The 19,097-nt window shown below is 45.7% G+C and overlaps 1 protein-coding gene across 3 annotated transcripts in view; it reads right to left on the bottom strand.

Annotated features, from left to right (window-relative positions):
• The window catches only part of LOC120932804 (potassium voltage-gated channel subfamily KQT member 1-like), a 181,095-nt gene that overhangs the window by 102,891 nt on the left and 59,107 nt on the right, over nt 1-19,097 (bottom strand). For all 3 annotated transcript variants that reach the window (XM_040345538.1, XM_040345537.1, XM_040345536.1), the window contains exons 3-5: nt 11,307-11,397; nt 9,313-9,439; nt 4,365-4,443 (exon numbers count right to left, since the gene is read on the bottom strand). In XM_040345538.1, coding sequence (XP_040201472.1) covers nt 4,365-4,443; nt 9,313-9,439; nt 11,307-11,397 — 297 coding nt within the window. The remainder of the gene's footprint in view (nt 1-4,364; nt 4,444-9,312; nt 9,440-11,306; nt 11,398-19,097) is intronic.

Below are 19,097 nucleotides of genomic sequence, written 5' to 3' on the forward strand. Positions count from 1 at the left end.
AGTTAGTGGTTGGTACAGAAGTGGTAGTTACTTCCACTGTGTCTGACATGGCCTGGCTTGGTCCCTCCAGACAACTTGCTGAGGTGAGTAGAGGGAATAACCGTGCTTTAACTTCTCCGGCTAGCTGGATGCTATCACCCTGGAAGCAGGTTGGGACTCCTTTCTTCCATTCTAGTAGGGCATAGGTATGGGAGACTTTTTGATCTATTTTCGTGTCTATTACAAACACTTTCTGGTCGGGTGCTAGTGTAGTTACTGCTTGATGGATCTGTTCCTCTGTCCATTTGTCAGCAGGAATGTCCATTACTATACTCAGCCCTAATTGGCCATTTTGTTCTTTGCACCACTCTGCTGCGGTGTTTGGATCCATTGCTGGCTCGTTTGTGCGGTTATCACTTTGCGAGAGGTATCAGAAGAAATCCCGGACGAGCCCCCACGTGTAGCGCTCACCCCCGAAGGAGCCGCTGAATTATCGGGTCTTCTGTCTCACCTCTGTGACACACCACAAACAATGAATCCACAGCACACCAGCACACCTTGTGAAGTTTTATAACAGATTTAATGACTGTGGGATAGAGCAAAAGCCCTTAATGTCTCCCCACTCTAATATAATACAACTAATAACAGAATGAGATAATACGTTTAGATTGAATGCGATGAACAGTAATATATCTATATACTTAGCAGTATCGACCCCACCCTAAACTACTGGCCAGTAGTACTGTCCTAGGCTAGCCAACGTTGGGGCCCTGGATGTATGACAGATGTAGGAAATACACTTGTTGCAATGGCCAAAGGCCGCTCACCACATCCAATGTCTCTTTGGGGAAGGAGGATGGTTGTCTGCGGAAGCGAGTGTCCCTCTTTCCTCAGACCGACGTCTGTGAAATGGATGCAGTCTTTTAAAGCCTCCGGCAGGACATCTCAGATCGTCTAGGGGCCGTCTGGGGAATCTGGCAATAACCTCCGTCAGCTGTACTCACTCAGTTGGGCAGGCTGGATTACTCCGGTGGCTGGATCGGCCCTGCGACCAGGCCTCAGTTCGATCGCTCAAAACACAGTCTCTCTCTGTTTCAGTAGACGAACATCAGTCTCTCCAAGAACTATAGCATAGAGCCTGTGTCTCAGTGGCAAACACACAGCTCTGACACAAGCTGTCTTAAATCACTCTGTGATGCAGATCTGTGTTCCCTGGTCACTGTTCCAGACTCCCTCTCCTCACTACTTCCTCCTGACTCCCCTCTCTCCTGGAACTTCCTGTCTCCAAGCCTCCTGGGAAAAATGCAGTTATCCAGCCCCTTGCTGTAGAAATGTATCTCTATGTCTGTTCTGTACTGCAGCCTCCAAATATGTGCTCTCTGGCTCCACCTGCTGCAATATATATATATATATCTACATCCTCTTAAATGGCTGAAAATCACAACAGGGCTACACAGTCATGCAGTTAAAAAATCGCCTTGAATCTAATGTGCCGGCCGGTACACAAAACTCTCAGGCACCCGTCCACTGGGGTAACGTTTGGAGCTTCTTGGGTGACGACAGCACGCCGCTCCGCCCTACGTCTGTTTCGTAAAATATTACTTCTTCCAGGGGCACGGGCAGTGCGCTGCGTCACCTCTATATATATGAACACAAATAAACCAAGCCTCGCTCTGGTTCATGGCCACCTCCCCAACCTGCACACATGACAGGAAAAAGGGCTACAATATGGCGCCCATTATCGCAGACATGCTGTGCAACCAAAGGTGGACAGGGCTCCAGCATAGCACTTGACACCATACCTGGCCCCACTATAGTTACCAGGAGTAGACAAAAGATATGTATCTAAACCTATTCTAGTGTTTACCTTAATTAAATCCGCGCCATGACGAGCAGCTAGGCTTTAGATACATATGTTTTGTCTACTCCGGGTGACTATAGTGGGGCCAGATATGGTGTCAAGTGCTATGCTGGAGCCCTGTCCACCTTTGGTTGCGCAGCATGTCTGCGATAATGGGGGGCCATATTGTAGACCTTTTTCCTGTCATGTGTGCAGGTTGGGGAGGTGGCCATGAACCAGAGTGAGGCTTGGTTTATTTGTGTTCATATATATGGAGGTGACGCAGCGCGCTGCCCGTGCCCCTGGAAGAAGTAATATTTTACGAAACGGACGTAGGGCGGAGCAGCGCGCTGTCGTCACCAAAGAAGCTCCAAACGTTCCCCCAGTGGACGGGTGCCTGAGAGTTTTGTGTACCGGCCGGCACATTAGATTCAAGGCGATTTTTTAACTGCATAAGTAAGTGCGATTTTAACTTTTTAATACATTTCCTACTCATTTAATACACTATGTGGAGCTGTTACTGTTTCTTACATGGTGGGCATTGATACCGGTGAAATTTTTTGTGAATGAGATCCATCAGGACCGTATATGCCTGAAACTGCGAAATTTGGACCTAATACATGCTGTTTCTGATCCCCTGTCATAAGGGATCGTGGAAATCTGGTAAGGAGCCAATCTATGGGCCAGATTCACAAAGAGTTACGCCGGCGTATCAGTAGATACGCTGACGTAACTCCGAATCTAAGCCCGTCGTATGTTTAAGTGTATTCTCAAACTGAGATACACTTAAACATGCCTAAGATATGACGGCCCGCACGTCGTATCTTAGGGTGCAATATTTACGCTGGCCGCTAGGTGGCGCTTCCATTGCAGTCGGCGTAGAATATGCAAATGAGTTGTTACGTCGATTCACGAACGTACGCTTCCCCGTCGCAGTAAATTTACGCCGTTTCCGTAAGAGATACGCGGCGTAAAGATAAACATGCCCCCTAGGTGGCGTATCCAATGTTAAGTATGGCCGTCGTTCCCGCGTCGCAATTTGAAAATTTTACGTCGTTTGCGTAAGTCGTCCGTGAATGGCGCTGGACGACATTTACGTTCATGTCGAAACCAATGACGTCCTTGCGACGTCATTTACCGCAATGCACGTCGGGAAATTTGAGGGACGGCGCATGCGCAGTACGTTCGGCGCGGGAACGCGCCTAATTTTAATTATCCACGCCCCCTACCCGGATCATTTGAATTAGGCGGGCTTGCGCCGGAGGATTTACGTTACGCCGCCGCAACTTTACAGGCAAGTGCTTTGTGAATCAAGCACTTGCCCGTAAAACTTGCGGCGGCGTAACGTAAATGCGATATGTTACGCCGCCGCAGATCTACGTGAATCTGCCCCTATAAGTCTGGTGGAGGACACATCACATTTTTTTCCTTTGGACACGTTTGCAACTAATCTGTAATGTTTCACAGATGCACGGGTGTTTGACATTTCACCTGCTAAACATTTATGGTTTTTCTATTGTCAATATTTTGGACTGTCTACTAATTTTATTTAGAGCTATAATCTAATTTCAGTTTATGGTTTCTGATCAAAGTGTAATTTTTTTTTTCCCCTTTTTAATCACCATTATCACTATTATTGAGGGGTGTTGAGGTGGCTGCATAGTGCACCCTAGTGGCCATCATACTCCACTGTTCTGATATAGCAGTGAGCTTCTCATATATATCACTAGATATTACCTACTTGTATACGTTTGTGTTTGTCAAGAAGGGTTGTAGAGGTAGCGCAATTTATATTTTTCTCATGTTTACTTCTTGTATTTATTGTTTACACGGTAATCGCAGCACTCGGAGTGAATAGACTGTGACTACGTTGCAGGTCTTTTTCTCTCCTTCTTTTTTTCTGTTATTTTAGCGCAGTTTCTTTCCATTTTTTCATATACAAGTTTACGTACCTGTCTGGGCAAGCATTGGGGGGGGATGTATCACAGGTTTATGTGATGACTTTTTTGTTATAACTATTACGTTTTTTTTTTTTCATCTCCTTTTCTCCCTTGTTGTATATGTTGGCACCCTATTGGCCGGTTGCGTGGCATGATGTAACCTGTACTGTTTGAAATTAAATAATAAAAAATAATTTACAAAAAAATTAGGTGCCTCGGCTTATATTCGGGTCGGCTTATACTCGAGTACATGCGTACACACATACCTGCCTCAAATAAATGGAACTGACTTAGAGATCTATGCACCTAAATGCTGTATGGATGTTTATGCATCTATATGTGCGTAAATAAACACAAGTACCTTACAGACCACTTCATGTTTTTTTATGTAGGACCCGGCTGCTAGCCTCCTCCAGCAAGATCCAGCATAGATGATTAGAAAATTCATTATCATTTTATCCATGGCCTGTGAATTTTTTTTTGTACTCAAAATAATTATTTATTTAATATTGCGAAGTGTGAATTTTAATGGCAGGTCCGCTCGCTTGATGGCAAATCTGAACTTCAGAACGCCATAATTTCAGGACCCCAATAAACTCACCAACCTAATTGCAGACGTGGCGAAGACCTGCCCATTGGAGCCGACACTGAGAACGATGATAGAGGCTATGACCACGATGAGATCTGAGGATGAGAGGAAACAGGGTAAATATTTGTATTTGTACTTGTATATTTTGTGCTATTCTGACCACTAGGGGACAATATTCGGGCAGAGATTGCATTAAAGTAACCTAATTTACAAAGTGGTGCTTTGTTTTGCAGCAGGGCACCTGATGAAGAAAAACTCCCAAGACGTACGGTGGCAAATACCTACTAAAGATGCATTCTTAGGCCCCGTACACACGACCGGATCGATCCGCTGAAAACGGTCTGCCGTTTTCAGTGGATAGATCCGCTGCGACCGCTGCCGGATTTCTGTCTGATGGTTGTACACACCATCAGACAGAAATCCGTGCGTAAACAATACGCGGGGGGTGGCCGCGCCGTCGCTGCGACGATGACGCGGCGACGTGGGCGGCCCTGGAAGTTCAAAGCTTCCACGCATGCGTCGAATCAGTACGACGCATGCGAGGGATGGCGGTCGGTCGGACGTGTCCGGTAAGTCTGTACAGACGACCGAACACGTCCGACGGACAGGTTTCCAGCGGACAGATTGGTTAGCATGCTAAGCAATTTTTGTCTGCTGGAAACTGTCCGATCGGACAATTGTCCGCTCGGGCCTACACACGACCGGATCTGTCCGCTGGAACTGGTCCATCGGACCAGTTTCAGCGGATCGATCCGGTCGTGTGTACGGGGCCTTAGATATGGCCTTGAGTTATAACACGCCCTGTAGCCTTGATAAATAAAACTGAAATCCAGGCAAGCTACTGAAAGACGTTTGTATATTTGAACTATTTTACATGTCAAAAGATTTAAAAATTCTGCTCAGCCAGGTTTGCAATCAAGGCACCCCTGCCAGACATTGCAGAACTTCGGTGACCATGCTTTTCTCTACAGCGATTAAGCAATACGGTTTAGTTTGCAACCTTCCCCCTGCCTGGGCAATCAGAGGGAGGCTGCATACTAACATTCCCTCCTGTAAGCACACTCAGAGGGTAATGCCGCATACACACCATCACTTTATGTGATGAAAAAAAACGACATTTTCTGTGAAGTAAAAAACGACATTTTTGAAACTTAAATTTTCAAAGACGAAGTTGCCTACACACCATCGTTTTTTCACAATGTTCTAGCAAAGCGAGGTTACATTCACCACTTTTTTCCATTGAAGCTCGCTTCATAACTAGCTTCTGGGCATGCGCGGGTGTAAAAACGTTGTTTTAAAGGACGTTTTTTGCTACACACGGTCAATTTCTGTGAAGTAAAAAACAACGTTTTGAAAAACGACACATAAAATTGAAGCATGCTTCAATTTTTTTTTGTCGTTTTTCAGAAGACATAAAACAACGTTTTCCCCCACACACGGTCATTTAAAGTGGCGTTTTTAAAAACGTCATTTTTTTTCATCACATAAAGTGATGGTGTGTATGCGGCATTAGACTGACAGCACTTGGCAAAGCAATGGAGCCCTAATTGGCTCAGTATTTTGCCCCTCCCACTCCTAGTGGGGGATGATATCAGGACACATCCTGCTACTTATTCAATCTTATGTTCAGCTTCGAAGTAAGTTCCATATTTAAATACCAGCTTTCTGACGCCATTTTTTAGTATTTTAATGGCTGACAACACCTCCTGTAAGAGCGATTTAACCAGAGAGTGTATTCACCCATCACTGATTAACACAGCCCTTTAATGTTTTGATATTCAAACTAAATGCTGTAAAAATAATTTTTGCAAGCTCAATTTCATATTTCTCCACTGTAAAACTAGGCATTGCTTACAATCAGCAAGTGGCATTCTCTTTGAAAGTTAATCTCACATGGTATAAATGTCTCTCATCAGGGCATGTTGTGAGAGCCGTATCCGCTCGTGTCTATCACCGGAACGGAGACCCTATACGTATATCTTATGGCACTCTATTGTCTTCTATACTCTGTCTGCCATCATTGCCTATAGATTTCCTTGACAGGTTAAAGAAGACCTCCGCTCTAATTGAGAGGCTGTACACCGCTGTAAGATGAGCAGCTATTGAAATCATCAAATACAACCAATTACAAGGATGGTCCACTCAAACTTATATTTCAGTAATTGATGGATGACGACAGCTCCTTGCGTATGTCATGGATGTCATACAGCTGTCGTGCCCATTATGAGGGGCTCCCACCAATCCCTGGTTCTGCATACTTGCTTTGTCAATTATGGAGGTTTCCACAGTCCCTACACTGAGATTCCATTGCTTTACACCTGCTGTGAGCATTACGACGGGTTCCCACCATCCCTGTGCTGAGTTACCAAATCAGCACAACTGGTGTGCCATCATGAGGAGTTCCCACCATCCCTGTACTGAGTTCCCAGGTCTGCACATGTGCAGTGCCCTTTGAGAAGGGTTCTCCCCACCTCTGTGCTGATTTCCCAAGTTTACACACCCACTGTACTTATTACAAGAGGTTGCCACCATCCCCGGCCTGAAGTCCTAGGTTTGTACACTTGCTTCTCCCATCCCAGCACTGAGTTCCCAGATCTGCACACCTGCTGTACCCATTATGACAGAACTGTTGAATACCAGTCACAACACCCGTGCGTTGAGTTCCTGGCTCTGTACAACTGTTGTGCCCATTATTAGGGGTTCCCATTATCATTGGGCTGAATTCCCGGGTCTGTTGCCATGTCTGTTATGAGGGGGCTTCCCTTGCTAAGGTTGGCCATACATTATACAGTTCTCTTGTACAACTTTCCTTTAGACCCCGTTAACACTGAGGGCGTATTGCAGGCGCTATAGTGTTAAAAATAGCGCCTGCAATCAGCCCTCAAACAGCTGCTCCATTGTCTCCAGTGTGAAAGTCCGAGGGCTTTCACACTGGAGCGTTGTGCTAGCAGGATGGTAAAAAAAGTCCTGCTAGCCGCATCTTTGGAGCGGTGAAGGAGCGGTGTGTTTACCACTCCTCCACATTGAACTCAATGGGACAGCGCAGCTATACCGCTTCACCAGCACATTGCGGCCTTTCTAGGCCGCTAGCGGGGGTTAAAAGCACCCCACTAGGAGGTCAAACCTAAACTCTTTAAATTTGTATGGTAAAGGTAAATCTAAAGAAAATTGAATAAGAAAAATGTATGGTGTATGGCCAGCTTAAGTCAGAGCTAGAACTCCAGTCAGGAGCAATTAGCTTTATTGATTGCAGAGTTGAATATCTGGCTGTGTTTGATCTCTTCAGAGAAGCTACTGCTTCCACACAGAGAGCACGGGTCCATCTCTGCAGCATGCTGGCAAGGGACAGGATTTTCCCTTCAAGCTGTGGCTGCTTTCTAAAGAAAAAAGAGAGGGCCTCCGTGATAGGCGAACACTGAACACAGTGCTTCCTGGGAAGCTGACTGTTCCGCCTATCACGGAACAGAAGACGTAGGAGGCGCGGCTTTTGAAAAAACGTACAGTACGGCCGCGACTCTGCATGTCTTAGGATAAGGTAAGGGCACAGCGAGTCTGGCATGTAATGGGGCACAGTCTAGCATGTAATGGGGCACAGTCTGGCATGTAATGGGGCATAGTCTGGCATGTAATGGGGCACAGTCTGGCATGCAATGGGGCACATTCTGGCATGTAATGGGGCACAGTCTGGCATGTAATGGGGCATAGTCTGGCATGTAATGGGGCATAGTCTGGCATGTAATGTGGCACAGTCTGGCATGTAATGGGGCACAGTCTGGCATGTAATGGGGCACAGTCTGGCATGTAATGGTGGCACAGTGAGGCGAGGCATGACTAGTAGGAATGGGGGTAGTCTTATACGGCGAGTATATCCCAAAACCAACATTTTGGCTGGAAAATTAGGGGGTCGTCTTATACGCCCAGTCGTCTTATACGCCGGCAAATACGGTAGTTGATTTAGATCGAACATTAATTGGGCTTTACAAAACACACCAAAACCACCTTCATTTCACCTTCCCCTTGAACTCCAATGCATTTCACCAAAATTACCAAATTTTGCCCAAATCTCCTAATTTTGTTGAAAATTTTAGGGCAATAAATCTATAAATTTAGCTTATCCCTAATGCCACTTGGACACGGGAGCCACTAACAGCACATTTTATTTTTGCACATAATTTGTATTTTGCAATGTTCGGTGACAATAAATGCTTAGCAGCAATCCTTTAGACCTTTCTTTGCACTCTGTGATGGATATCCAACAGTTCTGCCTATAGAAACCTCTCAGAATTCAGATTTAAACATGCAATTTGATTCACTTAACCTCATTGGTTTCTTTTGTCTGATGGATAACCCAACAGCAAGTCCTACCACAGTGGTTCTCAACCTTTCTAGTGCCGTGACCCCTTGATAAAATTTCCCAAGTTGTGGGGACCCCTAACAGTAAAATTATTTTCATATCGAGGGTTGTCAGCACCCGGGACAAGACAAGTAAGTTGCACCCCTAAACCACAGACATTTAATGCTCCCTGAGTCCCTTCCACTTGTACACTGTTGTGAGGACTTTTAATGGCAACTATAATCACAGGTTGTGTTACTCACTGTGCCTCCGGCTTTGTGGCGTCTCATAGCAGTGGCACCTATGCCGGAATCAGGAGATTGGGTCTCCTCCAGCCCCTCCCACTTCACATTCCTCACCAGTTAGCTGACCTCTAGCCTCTCCCCCACCCATGCCGTGAACTGAATGGGCGGCTGCGAAGAAGCTGAGTGGGAGGCCACGGGCTCCAGGAACAGCCCAGCTGGGCAGCCACAAAAAGGCAGGGAGAGCGGTGCATGCTTCAAGAACAGCCCAGGATTCGGGGACCCCTGGCAAATCATCATTTGACCCCCGAGGGGGTCCCGACCCCAGGTTGAGAACCACTGTCCTACCGGTATAATGAAACCCCGGACACAGAAAAAGATGCTCTCACCGATTATCGAGATGGGTTTTCTAGCAAAACGTATTCGCCCCATGAAACCCACATATTTGCTGCGGCAGCCGGCTGACCACAGACGTACAAGATATTCGGCACCAAAAAACACGACCAGTACAATCTCCTAGAGGGGGAGAAGAGAATAGGATAAAGGTGAGGGAGAAAAGAATGATTATTGACAGACCAGGCTAATTCAGCAACACATAACTGACACTTGTCACCAGAATTACTACAGGAGGAATCTGCTCCTTCCTCTATCTAACTCTCCTCTCCTGAAATACTCTGCACTGCTATAGGACACTGCTCCTTCCCTCCTCTATCTAACTCTCCTCTCCTGAAATACTCTGCACTGCTATATGACTCTGCTCCTTTCTCTATCTAACTCTCCTCTGCCGAAATACTATGCTCTGCTGAAAGACTCTGCTCCTTCCTCTATCTAACTTACCACTCCTAAAATACTCTGCACTGCTATATGACTCTGCTCCTTTCTCTATCTAACTCTCCTCTCCTGAAATACTATGCACTGCTGAAAGACTCTGCTCCTTCCTCTTATTAACTCTTCTCTCCTGAAATACTCTGCACTAATTGAGATCTCTGCTCCTTTCTCTATTAAAAGTATAACTAAAAGCTATTTTTGTTTTTGTTTTGGATAGAGTTGAGAAGTATTAAAACAGTCAGTTTTTATTGCTGTCTATGTCCCCGTTTGTCCTGTTTACCAATATCATTGAAAGTAAAAGTAAAAGAAAATCCCAAATTATGAGTTGTCTTCAGAAAAGTAAAAGGAGGGAAATCTTTCAATGGGGACACTAGTTCTGGTGACCCGGGGTCCCCAAGGAATTAACTTAATTTGTAGGGATTTCCTGTTAGGCTATGGGACAGGAAGTGAAGAGAAATCTCCCCAATGGGACACAGATGGCAATAAAAGACCTGACAGGGGTTATAACCCTCCCTTACTCTATCTAAAATGAAAAAAAAAAGTTTTGCCTATAGTTCTACTTTAACTTTCCTCTCCTCAAATACTCAGTACTGCTGAAGGACTCTGTTCCTTCTTCTAACTCTCCTCTCATGAAATACTCTGCACTGCTGGAGGACTCTGTTCCTTCTTCTAACTCTCCGCTGATGAAATACTCTGAACTCAGTGGCCGCCAACCCCCCCCCCCCCCCCAACACCTCCACCGCCCTCCCTATCCATGCGCCCGGCCTCTTTCAGGATGCCGGACACATGAATTACTATGGCGGGGATAGGCAGGGGGTGTGTATTTTGAAGTACGTAATTATAGCCAGTGGCTCTAATAGGCTTCAAAATAGGGTGGGCTCAGGGCACAGAGCGCTGCATCCCAATCCCACCCTGTTGTGTGGCGATAGCAAATACATTTTTGCTATGGTCACAGTACAGTTCCTCCATGCCAATCAGGAGGCAGGTCTGTGAGACCTGTTTCCCGAATTGGCCAAAGCGCCAGGCGACCCCATTGGATGCCTAGCGCTTTGGAGGAAGAGGAGACACACAGGGGAGGAAGCCTGAGGAGCGGACACCGGAGCCGCCGCTGCCTTCATTTGAGGAGAGGAGGAGGACAGCCCCGCCACTGCAGGAGAGGGGGAGGACAGCCCCGCCAATGCAGGAGAGAAGGAAATCCCCGCCACACAGCAGGTAAGTAAGTGGTCAGAGCAGTGGGTGGTCCGCGGGTGCTGCTGTAGTTAGTGCCGCGCTGCCCGGTGGCCGGGGGTTGGTGCATGTTTGCCGCCCACCCCAAAAGGAGAACCCACCAGTCGCCACTGCCTGCACTGCTGGAAGACTCTGTTCCTTGCTGTAACTCTCCTCTCCTGAAATACTTTGCATTGCTTGATGACTTTTCACCTTCCTCTTTCTAACTCTCCTCTCCTGAAATACTCTGCATTGCTTGAGGACTCTGCTCTTTGCTCTAATGTTCCTCTCTTGAAATACTCTGCACTGCTGGAAACCTAGTTTGTTTCAAAGGGATTCTGCTACTCACCATCCAGAATAAAGTTCCTGTGGCAAATTCAGAGTAATGTTCTATGGTGGAGAGGACACTGAATATTAAACATATAAGAACGAGGAGAAACCTGTGTATAAAACAGAGAAGGGAATTATAACGGAACAATTAGATCTTCTTGACTAGCATTATTTTACAGGATGTAATATGGAAAATACAGTGTTTTCCGATGGAAAAACTGCGAGGAGAGCTTTTGGCCGCGAATCCCAGCTGTGTGTATCCTCCCTCGCAGTTTTTCCGACGGAAAAAATGCCAAAATCTGCCGGAAAAAAAAAGAGAACCAGCCCTCTTTTTTCCCGTTGGAAATCCCAAGCGTGTGTACGAGGCATAAGCTTGTTCAGCAGGGACCAGCCGAGAGTCGATCCATCTATGGTCGGCTATAATCAGCATTCATTAACCACTTGGGATCCGCGCTATGGACGAAAGACGTCCACAGCGCGGCTCTCAAGTGCCGGGTGGACGTCCCTGGACGTCCTGTTGTTGTTGTTCCCCGTGCGCGCCGCTGGGGGCGCGCAGCGGGGAAACAACGTGCCCGGCGCATCGCTCAGGAGCCGATGCGTGTGCCTGGCGGGCGCGATGTTCGCCAGACACCCGCGATCGTCGGTGACACAGCAGGACGTGGAGCTCTGTGTGTAAACACAGAGCTCCACGTGCTGTCAGGGAGAGAGGAGACCGATCTGTGTCCCTTTACATAGGGACACAGCATCGGTCACCTCCCCCAGTCAGTCCCCTCCCCCCACACAGTTAGAACACACCCAGGGAATACATTTAACCCCTTCCTCACCCCCTAGTGTTAACCCCTTCACTGCCAGTCACATTTATACAGTAATTAGTGCATTTTTATAGCACTGATCGCTGTATAAATGTGAATGGTCCCAAAATTGTGTCAAAAGTGTCCGATACGTCCGCCGCAATATCGCAGTCCCAATAAAAATCGCAGATCGCCGCCATTACTAGTAAAAAAAAAAAAATCATAAATCTATCCCCTATTTTGTAGGCGCTATAACTTTTGCGCAAACCAATCAATATATGCTTATTGCGATTTTTTTTAACAAAAATATATAGAAGAATACGTATCGGCCTAAACCGAGGGAAATTTTAATTTTTTAAAAAAAAAAATGGGATATTATTATAACAAAAAGTAAAAAATATTGTGTTTTTTTTCAAAATTTTCATTTTTTTAATGTTTATAGCGCAAAAAATAAAAATCGCAGAGGTGATCAAATACCACCAAAAGAAAGCTCTATTTGTGGGGAAAAAAATGATAAAAATATAATTTGGGTACAGTGTTGCATTACTGTGCAATTGTCATTCAAAATGCGTTAGCGCTGAAAGCTGAAAATTGGTCTGGGCACGAAGGGGGTTTAAGTGCCCAGTAATGAAGTGGTTAAATAACAGTAGTAGTAGAATCCAAAACAAGGAAACACAATATAGACACTCAAGTAAGCATTGCCTATTAACCCTCATATATGCATGAAAGTAATCAGGAGAAAAAAGGAGGGAAGGGGCAAAAGAGGGTTAGAGAAGCAAAAAAAAAAGGGGGGGGGGGGTGTGAGAAGAAACAAAGGGGTGGGGGGCGACAAAGAACTATGAAGAGGAGGCAAGAACGAAAAGCATGTATTGAGTGGATAGTCAGGTATAAACAAAGACCAGCTCAAAACTCAGGGGACCTCAAATATTTCCAGCCATAATATCAATATCTTACTCTGCTGGTCTCTTGCCACAACCCATGCCCCTCCCCCTATATGTTTACACATTTTGTGAGGCAGTTGTGTTCCAAATACGTACGTTTGTAAAATGGTAACCATATATTACCATAGACCTCCATTGCTGTAAAAGTGGGAGGATCAGATAGCTTGCATTTGGAAAGGATGGTTTTCCTAGCTTAACTTCCAGACCTTAGGTATTTTTCAGATTTGGTGTTTGCAAGACTAAAACAGTTTTTTCTGCTAGAAAATTACTTAAAACCCCCAAACATTATATAAATTTTTTTCTAACACCCTAGAGCAGGGATATGCAATTATCGGACCTCCAGCTGTTGCTGAACTACAAGTCCCATGAGGCATAGCAAGACTCTGACAGCCACAAGCATGACACCCAGAGGCAGAGGCATGATGGAACTTGTAGTTTTGCAACAGCTGGAGGTCCGCTAATTGCATATCCCTGCCCTAGATAATAAAATAGTGGTCATTGCAATACTTTTTGTCACACCGTATTTGCGCAGTGGTCTTACAAGCGCACTTTTTTTGGAAAAAATTCACTTTTTTTAATTAAAAAATAAGACAACAATAAATTTGGCCCAATTTTTTTATATATTGTGAAAGATAATGTTACGCCGAGTAAAATGATACCCAACATGTCACGCTTACAAATTGCGCCGCTCGTGGCATGGCGTCAAACTTTTACCCTTAAAAATCTCGATAGGCGATGTTTAAAAAATTCTATAGGTTGCATTTTTTGAGCTACAGGTCTAGGGCTAGAATTATTGCTCTCGCTCTAACGATCGCGGCGATACCTCACTTGTGTGATTTGAACACCGTTTTCATATGCGGGCGCTACTCGCGTATGTGTTCGCTTCTGCGCGCGAGCTCGTCGGGACGGGGCGCTTTAAAAAAATTTTTTTTTTGTTTTATTATTTATTTTTATTACTTTTTACACTGAAAAAAAAAATTTGATCACTTTTATTCCTATTATAAGGAATGTAAACATCCCTTATAATAGAAAAAAGCATGACAGGTCCTCTTAAATATGAGATCTGGGGTCAAAAAGACCTCAGATCTCATAATTAGACTAAAATGCAAGAAAAAAAAATAATTGAAACTGTCATTTTTTCAAATGACAAAAAAAAAAATGTTTCTTTAAGAGGCGTTTTGACGTCACTTCCACCCAGCAGAGCTATGGGAACGGGTGAAGGAGATTTTTCCTTCAGTCTCGTCCCCAGTCAGCAGCCGAACGCACCCGATCTCCTCCGCCGCTACCGACGGCTCCGGTAAGCGGCGGAGGGCGCGGGAGAGCGGCGGGAGGCCCTCTCCCGCCACCGATAACGGCGATCTCGTGGCGAATCCGCCGCGAAGACCGCCGTTATCGTGTACAGGACCGCGCACACTAAAGATGGATACCTCGGTTGTGGCAGCAGCTGCTGCCGTTACCGAGTTATCCATCTTTAAAAAGAGGACGTACATCGTCGTGCGCAGGTCTGGAAGTGGTTAAAGGGCAGCATACAAGAGAATGAGCTATTGTCAATACTATGTCATTGATATTGATTTAAAGCAGCTGTGCAAAATAAATGAAGGTGGATGACAGGTCCGTGTCCGCTCTGCTCTGGAGTCAAAACGGACATTTGATTACAAGAACTTCATGTGAGAGTATGCCTGGGGTGCCTGAAGGAAATTAGAATGATTTGTCCCAATTGATTTTAATATCTGAAAAGGTGACAAAGGTGTCAATAACCTCAAGGGCTGCTGTCAACAAAGTAGAAGCGTCCCCCAGGCACAATAGGGTTATCAGCATACAGAGGTATTTTCTCTTCCAGTGATCCCATAGTAACACAAGGGTGCCCCAGGGATATTGTGGGCACCCCTTTTCCAAAATGTTCTCTTTATTTGGGATGAGGCAAGGATTTCCAGTTATATACTCCTGATTGGTTTCTCCTCTTAGTTTTCCATAGTAACACATTGGACTATGGCAGAGGTTGACAAATTTGCTTGGAATCTAGGAGTCAGCTAAAAAAGTTAGGAGCCAGAAAACGCGCCCCGTCCCGACGAGCTTGAGCGCAGAAGTGAACACATACGTGAGCAGCGCCCGCATATGTAAACGGTGTTCAAACCACGCATGTGAGGTATTGCCGCGATTGGTAGAGCAAGAGCAATAATTCTAGCCCTAGACCTCCTCTGTAACTCAAAGCATGCAACCTGTAGAATTTTTTAAACGTCGCCTATGGAGATTTTAAAGGGTAAAAGTTTGTCGCCATTCCACGAGCGGACGTAATTTTGAAGCGTGATATGTTGGGTATCAATTTACTCAGCGTAACATTATCTTTCATAATATTAAAAAAAATGGGGATAACTTTACTTATGTCTTATTTTTTAATTAAAAAAAGTGTAATTTTTTCCCAAAAAAGTGCGCTTGTAAGACCGCTGCGCAAATACGGCATTACAGAAAGTATTGCAACGATCGCCATTTTATTCTCTAGGGTGTTAGGATAAAAAATATATATAATGTTTGTGGGTTCTAATTAGAGGGAAGAAGATGGCAGTGAAAATAGTGAAAAATAGTGAAAAATTACATTAGAATTGCTGTTTAACTTGTAATGCTTAACTTGTAATACCAACGGCCAAGTTATTACCACCAGATGTGTAAGCTGGCGCCATCTGGTGGTAATAACTTGTAATACCAACGGCTCACCACCAGATGGCGCCAGCCCCCCTTCCAAGCCAAGTCGCCAGGACACTATTTCTAGTCGACCTGGCGACCGGGATTTGTCGAGCCCTGGACTATGGTAGAAAAGCACAGGAGTATAGCCAACGGTTCCATAGCTGGAGCAAATATACCATGTGATAGGGGGAAATCCTGCCTTGTCCACCACTGCAAGCTAAAATGTGGCAAAATAAATATAAACAAAACCTCCAGAGGGCCTTCCACAAGTATTCCCATTTAACTAATTTGAAGGCCTTCTCAGCATCCAGAGAGGCTCTGACTCCAGATGTGTCCAATGTCTTACATCAGGGGTGTCAAACCCAATTTCATTGTGGGCCGCATCAGCATTATGATTGCCCCTTAAAAGGGCCGGTTGTATCTGTAAGATTAGATGTCCAGCGCATCCCCTCCCCCTTACATTAGATGTCAAGAGCCACCCCACCACCAGAAGTTGAGTCCCCCACTCTCCCTTACATCACAGTGTACCCCCCTTTCCTTATGCTGCTGCTGGGAAGAAGCTGAATGCATTGCTTGAAAGCAGAAAGTAAGGCCCCGTACACACGAGAGGATCGATCCGCTGGAATTGATCCGCGGACCGGTTTCAGCTGATAGATCCCCTGGTGTGTACGATCCAGCGGATCTTTTTCCGCGGATTTTTGTCCCCGGGGATGGATTTCCAGCGGATCAAAATTTCTTGACATGCTAAGAAATCGATCCGCTGGAATCCAGTCCAACGGATTTATCCGCTGGTCTGTACAGACTCAGCGGATCAATCCGTCCGAATCCATCCCCCGCATGCGTCGTAATGATTCGACGCATGCGTGGAAGTCCTTATATCACAGCGTCGCGCACGTCGCCGCGTCATCGTTAGTACAACCATGAGATCAAAATCCGCCAGAGGATTTATCCGCGGAAACGGTCCCCCGGACCGTTTCCGCGGATCGATCCTCTCGTGTGTACTAGGCCTAAGGGTCTGGAGGAGGACTAGAGGAGGGCTGGAGCTCTCCTGCAGCTGCAGGAGAGGTACGAGAGTCACATGAAATGGCCTGGAGGGCCGGATTCGGCCCGCGGGCCTTGTGTTTGACACCTGTGTCTTAGAGCAAGCTTTTAGGGCCCTTTCACACATACGGACAAACGGTCCGTTTATTACAAGTCCGTTTACGGACTTGTAATGCATCCCTATGGGATTGCAGACGTTAGCGGATGATGCATCCGCTAACGTCCGCAACCATCAGCGTCCGCAAAGATCCGCTTTTGCGGACGGGAGAAAACCCAATTTTTCTTCCGTCCGGCGGAACGGATCGGATAAATACGGACACACGGTCCGTATTCATCCGATTCCCCATAGGGGAGAGCGGAGGAGAGACAGGGCGGTCTCTGCACTGTGTGCGGGAACCGCCCTGTCCGCCGACAGCTCAGCGGGGATTTACGGAGGAATTCCCGCTGAGACAAACGGGCTAACGGAGCGGATCAATACGGATCCGCTCCGTGTGAAAAAGCCTTTAGAGTGAATAACTTCCGAAGGTTATTATCTGCATCTTTCAGCCTGTACCTGGCATGGAGCCAGATTGGTCTCCATGAATTAAAGTTGGAATTACACGGTTGAGGTGGGGGGCTAAGAATTTTGGCATCCACATTTGACAGCAAAATAGGTCTATAACAAGAGCATGACACTACTATAATGATCATCTGGGGCATAGTAGCTGGAAGGCAGCCATCAGTTCACAGTTATCCTTTAATCTGGCAACCATATTCAGCAAACTTTTCACAGTGCTCGTACGCAGCGGCTGCAGATTCTTGGTCAATAACTTTGTTCCTCCCTTCACTTTAATCTGCAGGCAGCAGTACTTATAAACAGGTGAATTATTCATTGCAGACCGAACAATGCCAAGAGGATTCACAGAACGAATTTGGCTTACAGTCAAGAACACGAGAGCAGATGAAAACAGATCTATATATATAACATACAACCCTCCATCCTTTAAGCATCTCATGGCTTATTCTCTACCCCATAAAGAGGCCCTGTCATTAGTCATAACAGAAGCGGCGAAGACACCCCACAGCTGCTAAATACGAGACGGTAATCAGGGATCCAGTTTAGCATTAAGTCCGCACAGATGAGACCAGCCATAATGATCATCACATTAATGAATAATGAGACAGCTGGCCCCAGAAACGATTGGCAGATTACTGATGGAAAATCCGTGAAATCATACAAAGATAATCTACTGTGCGGATGTAATTATATTGTAGTAGGGATATTTATGTATGGCTTTCCTTTGTTGTTTTCATTATTTTACACATATTTATACTGTTTCTTTGATTGCTATCTATTAGTTTAAGGTTCAGTTAATTAGTTTAAAACAAAGTGCATTTATCTTTTTTTGCCCTATTTCTCTGACCTGACAACCCCCCCCCCCCCCCCCCATCCCCTCCAGTTTCAGCACCACAAGTTTTCATTGTCATGTGCATTAAAACCCTATAGACTTCTATAGGACTGTCATGCCCAGCCTCAGAACACCGATGCGCAGGGGCGGGCAGAACCGTGAAGACTTGAACCGCTCAATTTAAACAAACAGCTGAACCGCAGCCGTCAGATAAAGGTAAGTATACATCTGTGGAGGGGAAAGATGGATTTGGTTAGGTCAGGGAAGGGGGCAAAAAGGATGAATGCACTTTTAGGTAAATTCAGAAAAAGTTAGGCCGGCTTATCAGTAGATAAGCCGACCTAACTCAGAATCTACGCCGACTTATGTTTAAGTGTATTCTCAAACAGAGATATGCTTAAACATATCTAAGATAGGACGGCTTGCGCCGTCCTATCTTAGGTTGCAGTATTGAGGCTGGCCGCTAGGTGGCGCTTCCATTGCGGTCGGCGTAGAATATGTAAATTAGTAGATACGCCGATTCACGAACGTACGCCCGGCCGCCGCAGTACATTTACGCCGTTTCCGTAAGGAATTATCAGGCCTAAAGTTATTCCATCTAATAGATGGAATAGTAATGTTAAAGTATGGCCGCCGTTCCCGCTTCGAAATTTGAAATTTTTACGTTGTTCGCGTAAGTCGTCCGTGAATAGGGATTTACGTCGTTTACGTCCACGTCGAAATCAATAGGCCCGTGCGCCGTACTTAGCCGCAATGCACACTGGGAAATGTAGGCGCCCGGCGAATGTGCAGTTTAAAAAAAACGTCAAAAACGTAAGGTCAAGCTCCATTAACATAAAACACGCCCCCTTAGACACATTTGAATTAGGCGCCCTTACGCCCGCCCGCTTTGGGCTACGCCGCCGTAACTTAGCAGGCAAGTACTTTGAGAATCAAGTACTTGCCTAGCTTACTTACGGCGGCGTAG

The sequence above is a fragment of the Rana temporaria genome, chromosome 3 (assembly GCF_905171775.1).
Source record: "Rana temporaria chromosome 3, aRanTem1.1, whole genome shotgun sequence".
In the NCBI taxonomy this organism is placed as follows: domain Eukaryota; kingdom Metazoa; phylum Chordata; class Amphibia; order Anura; family Ranidae; genus Rana; species Rana temporaria.